We start from the raw sequence: 7,641 nt of genomic DNA on the forward strand, positions 1-7,641 counted from the left end.
GCGGTGACGGCCGCGGGAACGGCTCCCTCCGCCGCCGCTCCCGCCGCTGCCGCCGTTGCCCGGGCCCCGCCGCCGTTGCTAGGCGACCGCTGCTGCCGTGGCCGCCTCTGTCACGAGCCCCGTCGCCCGGAGACAGCGCGAGAGAGACGGGGGAGGGGGGTAAGGGGACCCCCAAAACCAACCCGGCCTCCCACCATCCCCTCCTGAGCAGGACCCCCGCCCCCCAAGCCGCGGAGGGGTGGCGGCTCCACCCAGCAGAGGAGGAGCCCTGGATTCCAATGCCCCTCTACGGTCCGGCGACCTCTCCCGGGCTGGAGAGTCCACAGCTTCAGCAAACACCTTCGCAGACCCAAGTTCCCCCCTCTGTCCCCTGCACATCCTCCGTGCCCTTTACACATTCCATGTCACCCTGAAGACCAAATGTTCACCAGCTATCAACTTTCATTAACCTTCTCCCCAAATATATAAACCCCTGGCACCCCTCCCAGTCCCTATTGAACCCCAATTCAGCAACCTCCAAATACCACCCCAACTCCAAACACACACGGTGCCCCCACCCCAAACACACAGGAGACCCATGCCAGAGACCCCTGGACCTTGAGGGCTCAGGGTAAGGAGAAAGATTGGGAATATGTCCACAGAGCAGCCAACCACAGGAAACATGCTCTGTGAGCATGTGAGCATTCTGGCCTGGGCACACAGGTATATACACGTGCACACAAACATACGCACCTTTCCCAGACACAGACATGACATACACATATACACACATTCACACACAGATGTGACAGACATCACACATTCTTTGTACACACTCCACCACCACCGCCACCTGGCTTTGCTTCACAGAGATGTGCTACCCACAAGACACTCCCATGGTCAGAGGTTTCCATGACAATGACACACATCCCTGACCACCCACCCACCCATGGTCCCAGAGCTGGTACCCAAGGGCAGTGAGGCCGGGACCTATCAGAAGAAGGCTGGAGGGAGCCAAGGGATGGGGATAGGGCACTGGCTCTCTAAAGGAGATTAACTGTTAGCCTGGATCCCTGAGGGGAGGAGAAGCAGGTGGGAGAAAGGGGTCACCTGGGGGTTGGAGGGATGGGAGACCTGGATCTCGGGTCTTGGAAGGGAAATGGAGCGGAAGGGGGCAGTGAAGAGGGCGTTTCCGGGGGCTGAGGGCGTCTCTCTGCACCTTGGCTGCAGATCTCTGTTCTCTGCCTTCATCTCCCCTCACTGTTCCCATGGAAACCTTTTAAGCGAACTTCTCAGGAAGACAAAAATCTTTTTTTAAATGACTAAAGAGGGGGGTGGGGGGGCAGAAAGAGGGAAGGAGGGGAAAAGACAGATGGAGAGAGGGAGAGAGTTGGAGAGACAGACCCGAGCAGACAGCTCTACAGACACACAGAAAGGAGATGAGATGGGGGTCTGATGGAAACTCCACTGGGAGCAGAGGGGAATCAAGAGGGGTACAGAAAATCAGAAATCAGGGAGTAAAGAGAAAGGGGGTGATACAATTGCAGAAAATAGAAGCAGCTGATGAGAAGAGAAAAAAGGGGGCAAGAGGGAGGGACCACAGGCCTGAAGTTCTGGAAGAAGAATCGGGAGCACGGGGGTGGGGCAGAGGTCTGGGAGGACGGGGGGAACTGGGTCATTCTCTCCAAGATCCCAGAGCAAGGGCTGGGAGGGGCAGGGGCAGAAACACTCTGACAGGAGGCTGAAGATCTAAGGAGACTATTTTTACAAGCACCAGGAAAACAGTCAAACTTCGCTGCTGGAGAGGAAAAAGGGAGCGAAGCAGAGCAAGGGCCCGCTGAGGCCTCTCACCCATAGCCCCCGTCCAGCTCCGCATCCCAAAGGAGGGCGCCGTCTCCGCTCAGGATGCGAGACTCTGTCTCCGCCCGCTCCAACTTCCCCCTCCCCCGCCCCCTCAGGTGCCCGACGCCCCCGCGCCTTTCAGCCCTGTCCACCGCAGCCCTCTCCCCGCGACTGTCCGGGGCACGAGAGCCTGCTCGGCCGCCGTACCATGCTCGCCGTGGGGCCGCCCCTCCACCGGCACGGAGACTGTGCGTCTCAGCAGTTTGTTGCGACTGGACTCGCTCCTCCGGTCCCGGATCAGAAGTGGGTGTATCTAGGGGATGCGGGGGGGTGTCAGACCTCTTGGGCCGCGCCGTCCCTCCTTTCCCCTCCCCACCAACGAAAGGTGGGCCCCCCTTTCCACCCGGCCTGCCCCCTTCTGCCCCTCCACGCTCTCTTCAAGTGTCTCTGGGTGAGTGGATTTCTCTTTCTCTTTTCTCCCCTAGTCTCACTCTCTCATTCCTTCCCACCCCACCCTCTTCTTTGCTCCCTCCATTTCTCTTCAAACGCCCTCCAGAGAATTCTCCCAAACCCTACTCAGTTCTTCCTGCAACTCCTCAGGAATGAGCTCCTTCCTGAATCCAGTTTCCCCTTGACCTTCACTTCCTCCATTCTCCCTGCTTTCCTCCCAACCTCCCACCTCCCTTACCCACTTCTCTCCCTCCGAGCCTGTCACGGGGGTAGCAGAAGCTGCATTTATAATCAGGATCCACAGCTTGTCTCCCTCCCACGGCCAGGCTTGCGGCCAGACTGGGACCCAACCTCCCCTCCCCCCAGAGGGCCTGGTCACCTCCCCCACCTTTCATCTCTCTCCATCACGCCCCCCCCCCAACATCTCTCAGTTCCCTTCTTCCCTTCAGCCATTACCTTTCCCTGAGCCTTACCCTCAACTCCCCCTGGCCACCTCCATCCCAACCTCGTAACTCTCCAACCCTCCAATCTCCTTCACCTCCCCTGGAGCCACAGGAACCAGACCCTCCACTAGTCCCCAGCCCCAGTTCCACAACCCATCCAACTCTAACTCAAAATACACCCAATTACAACTCCCTGTGGCCCTACACACTGCTCATTTTCTCAATTCCATCCACCTCTGCACTCCCACATACACCCTTCCTACTCCAGACTCTGGTCATTCCAATTGCCCCTCAGCTTGCTGGCCACTGGTCCCTATCTCTGCCATTCCTTCACTATCCCACCCATTGTCCTCCCTCTTCATCCTTACAACAGTTCCTACTCCTACTGGTTCCAGTTTCCCCAGTTCATCCTGCAGACTCCAACCCCCTGATCAAGGCTGGTAACCACTAGTGAATCACTCAAATGCCTTCCAATGCCCAAAACTTAGATTCCCCAAACCACCTCTCCCCTCAAAGTCACGCTGTCCTCTCCTAGACACCTCTACTTTGTGACCTGGAAGATCTCTACCCAGCCATCTTGCCACACTCTTACCTACCCCCCAGGTCCCTCCACACCCTGGTTAGCCCTAATTCCAATTCTAGCCCTGCCTCTACATACCACCCCCAATAGCTTTCGGGGAACATCTCTCATCACCTCTTTGGTCTCCTACACTACCCTACCACTCTCTAAAACTTTTTCTACTAAATCACCTCCATTCCCTGAACCATACCCGTGGGGCATCCACCCTTCACATTTGCATCCTCTGTTTCTTCCGATGGACCCTCCACTTGCAGACACAGCTCCCAAATGAGAACCCATGTTCCCCAGGCTCTCAAATCTTCTTACATGACCACCACCTTCCATAAAAGCCCTCTGTCCATTTTGTCCTCCTGCACTCTGCCTAGTCCCTGCCACTACCCCAGTCCTACGCCTTTAGATAACTCCCCATACTCCCAGTTCCCCTCTTCCCCAGGCATCTCCTCCCTTATATTCTTTCCCAAGGTGCAGCCAGTCCCTGACAAAAGCCCCCTCAGTGTCTCTCTAAACCCTTATCTCAGGCACCCTCTCAGTCTTCACCCCCATCCATACCAAGATCCACTGACCGCTGTCATCTCTCCTGGTACCCTCCAGCCCTTTCCCAGTTACCCGAAAACCCCACTATTCCCTGCTTTTTGTCTGGGTCCCTCAATTTCTCCTTACTGCACTCTGCCTCATGTTGAGGAAAGGACTAGGAGTGGTGAGTGATGGGTTTTGCTCAGTGGAGGAAGAGGAGAGGGGTCCTGAGGATCAGTTTGGAGGGGAGGCCTTCCCCTTTCTTTACCCCTTCTTCAAGCCCTTCAGTTTCCGTTCCCCATTCTAACCTACCCCACAATATGGACAGGGTGAAAACAGAAGGCACCCCCAAATCTTCAGAACCACATCTCCTTCCCAACACTGCCCATGATTCTCAAAAACCTCCCGCGCAAGGTGTGAGAATGATTGCCCTTTTTATCACACCCCAACCCAAATCTCAATGGCCACCCTCCTCCCACCACTTGCAAATGTTTCTCTCTTCTTTGCCTTCTTTGTGTCTCTTTCCCCTTCACTAATGAGGACTCTCCCCACCATTCTTTATACATTCTCCCAGGGGTCTTTTCCCAACATCATCACCCTGCTCACCTCGTCCTCATCCAGCATGAGCAGCTGGTTCCCCGAGATGATGCAGAACCGAGGGTTCCAACCAGGACGATCATATGGGGAATGAACGTATTGGGTTCGGTGCATAGGGGGTCCCCGTACATCTAGGGGACAGAGACACACAGAAACAGTAAGGGAGGCTTTATGAAGAGAGTCTTCAAAATGGGAAAAAGGGACCCCACTCGCCTTGAGGAGACCACAGTTGAAGAAGGTGGCAACTTTAAAGGCTTTACATCTGGGGAAAGAGAGGAGGGGAATCATATCACAGGAAGCTCTGTAGACTTGGGGGAAGAAATACAGAGAGGTGACTCAGGGAAGGGAATTTTATCATGACAGAGAGGGTATACGTTTGGGGGCAGAGAATGATGAAGGAGCTCTCCATCCGCTTCAGGAAAATAAAAAAGTAGAGGTACAGCAAAATTGGCAGAAGAAAAACACAGAGAGGTTGTGGCAGGTGTCTGAGAGGAGGAAGGGCATCCAAATAACTGCAGAAGACAAGGACTTGGAAGGTGGCACCACCATCTGCAAGAGAGTAAGAGGAAAGCCACACAGTTGTGGGAAAGAGGGATGGTATGTATGTGTGTGTAGGAACATTTGGGTCATGAGATTGTGAGAGCTAAACATCCAGAAAAGAGGAAGTAGGGGAGCTTACCCGTTCAGAAAGTCAGAGACATAAGAGCCCTCCCCTCCCTTTTTTGCTCCCTCCTCCCCTAGTCCAACTCTGTTCATCCTTTGGGGAAAGTTCTGGTTCTTCTGGTGGTAGGTAGAAGATGGCTTTTGTTAGCATCTGGCTGTGGAGAGCCAGGGCAAGAGAATGTGGGGAATATGCCCTTGTTTGGATGAATAGAGACTAAATGGATCTCTTCCCCCATTCCATGGCCAGAGATCAAAGATTCGATACTGCCTTCCCTCCCTACCTAGTCTCCAAGGACAAGATGGAAGCCAACTCCGCAGTGCACAGTTAGAAAGGAGCTTGAAGAAAGAAGGGAAGGAAGAATGGAATATCCAGGCCTGGTGACATAGAGGGGGTCTCCAAAGATGAGAGCTGGAGATGGGAACAAAACTTCCAGAAGAGAAAAACAGTAGATCAAGGGTTGCCCATACTCAGAGATGTGCCCAGGGTCCCCCTTCCCCAACTTTGCTGTTTTTCTTGCCATGACCCCCTCTGCAAACTGCCTCTCCTTTAAACCCCAATGCCACACATCAACACAAGGATTTCAGGGGACAAGCCCTATGGAAGTAAGAGAGAAGTCAGATTGGGACATCAAAGTAATAGAAATTAGGCTTAAGATATCACAGTTAGAGAGGGTTTAGAGGAAGAAAAATCAAATTCTGCCACCTTTACAGGATAACTCATGGGCATATTGCAGGAGAACTGGTCTTTGAGCTTCATTCCAACAGAATACCCTGAGTAGGAGAGTTTTGAAAATCCAGCCCCTTTCTTTCTACAACATATCCCTCAAATGTACCCAACCTCCAGATCAGAGTGGGAGATGAACCCCCAGAATATAGATGTCCACTATCTAGAAACCACAATACTTTGAAACTGTCACTATCTCAATGCCATTTCAGAGGCTCCTAACCAATACTTTCTAGATAAGAGATTACAAATATCTAGGCTCTGAGACTGCAGACATTGCAAGCAACATGCCCACTGCACTCAGACACTCAGTATACCCAGGGGAGAAACCTGTTGATACACATAACCATTATGGGACGGGTTGGTTCAGGCTGCAGCCAAGAGAGGCAGCTTAGACTTCAGGGGGCATCTTTCTCCCGGTAGCTGGGAAGGACACAGGGAACTCAGCTCAGGAGCAACTCTGGGAACATACACACAGCATCTGGACTTAGGGAACAATGATTCTGAGAGTAAGATGCAAGAGGCAGAGGAACATGGCTGAAAAGGGGGAAAATTTTACTAGGATAAGAAAGCCCACAAGGGATTAGATGGGGATCCCTTTTAGTACTTGTTCCAACCACCAAAACCTCGTCTTTTCACCCCAAATCTCCAACACTCCAGAAAGTAGAGGAGATGAAAGGAATGGTGATAAGAGCTGGGCTATTAAGGAAAAGTGGGTAAGGACAGACTTGTGACAAGATGGGGAGTAGGTAAGGAATAGTAAATGGGCTGGGGGACAAATAACAGGGATGGATCTAAAAGAAAAGGAGGTAGAGATGATGATAAATGCCTATGGACAAGAGAATACATCAGAAGAGCTCAACTAGACATGGGGCAGAGGAAATGAGGTGGACCTAATAGGGCGGCTAGGACAAGGGGGCCAAGAAGGAGGGGGTAGAGAGGGGATAGGAGGTAGAGCTATAAGGGAGCTACCAGATAGAGGAGAGGGAGAGAGAGAATGGACACCAGAGAGGGGACTGATATAGGGGAGGGACAGAAGGGGGACTCATATAAGGAACGGACACCATATGGGGGGAAACATATAGGTGATGGACAGCAGAGAAGGGAGGGGGAATGGAAATAAGGATTGGAGGTGGGGGAGGGGGGTAAAAGTGGTGAAGTGAAGAGAGCAGAAAAGACCCTAGGGGTTACATTTCATTGGTCAGGGGCCTTAAGGAGGGTTAGAGTATGGGGCAGGATCCTAACCTGGCCCCTACTCCCATCACTCAATCTTACTTGTATCTGCCCCCCCCCCACACATAATTTGGCCCTCTCCCCTGCCCTTGTCTCCCTTCCCCCAACCCATTCCCTCTCTCTCTTCTCTTCCCTCCATCTGGACCCTCCATCCCCCTCCCACTCCCCCACTGCCTCCCTCTCTCTCCATCTGGCCCCTTCTCTCCCTCCATCCTCCTCTCTTTTTCTACCCCCCTACCATTCTCTAAGCCCTCACCATATCTCCCCCCATTTACTTGTCTTCTCTTTTCACCCTTATGTTTTCACCTAAGACTCTGTTCGTCTATTTCCTAGATATTTTCCTCATCATTCAGCTCCCACCCCCAAATTATTTCTGCAGCTCTTCACCCAACGCTATCCTTCTACCTTCCCACCCCCTTTCTGGAGCTCTATCCCCTTCATCATTTTCCCCTCAGTCCCCCTTCAAAGCCTGTTTCCTGGCCTCTCCGTCCCTTATCTACCCCTATCTCTCTGGCCTCCAATCCCTCCTTCCCCACTGCTCCCACCCCTTCCTTCCCGGTCCTCCCCTCCCTGGCCCCGGCTCTCCCCCGCCCCCTGCCCCTCCCCCTCTTGCCCCC

At 53.3% G+C, this 7,641-nt stretch overlaps 1 protein-coding gene across 12 annotated transcripts in view; it reads right to left on the reverse strand.

Annotated features, from left to right (window-relative positions):
• Positions 1–7,641, reverse strand: part of SYNGAP1 (synaptic Ras GTPase activating protein 1) — a 32,091-nt gene that overhangs the window by 24,073 nt on the left and 377 nt on the right. For 11 of the 12 annotated variants that reach the window (XR_551332.1, XR_551333.1, XR_551331.1 and 8 more), the window contains exons 2-3: positions 4,414–4,535; positions 2,029–2,134 (exon numbers count right to left, since the gene is read on the reverse strand). Coding sequence is in view for 8 of the 12 variants with exons in the window: in XM_008584023.1 (XP_008582245.1) it covers positions 2,029–2,134; positions 4,414–4,535 (228 nt within the window). In the remaining 4 variants the exon portion in view is untranslated. Of the gene's footprint in view, positions 1–2,028; positions 2,135–2,397; positions 2,486–4,413; positions 4,536–7,641 lie in introns of those variants that run through there. The other variant, XM_008584029.1, reaches the window with a different exon arrangement.

The sequence above is a fragment of the Galeopterus variegatus genome, unplaced genomic scaffold (genome assembly GCF_000696425.1).
Source record: "Galeopterus variegatus unplaced genomic scaffold, G_variegatus-3.0.2 Scaffold3128, whole genome shotgun sequence".
Taxonomy (NCBI): domain Eukaryota; kingdom Metazoa; phylum Chordata; class Mammalia; order Dermoptera; family Cynocephalidae; genus Galeopterus; species Galeopterus variegatus.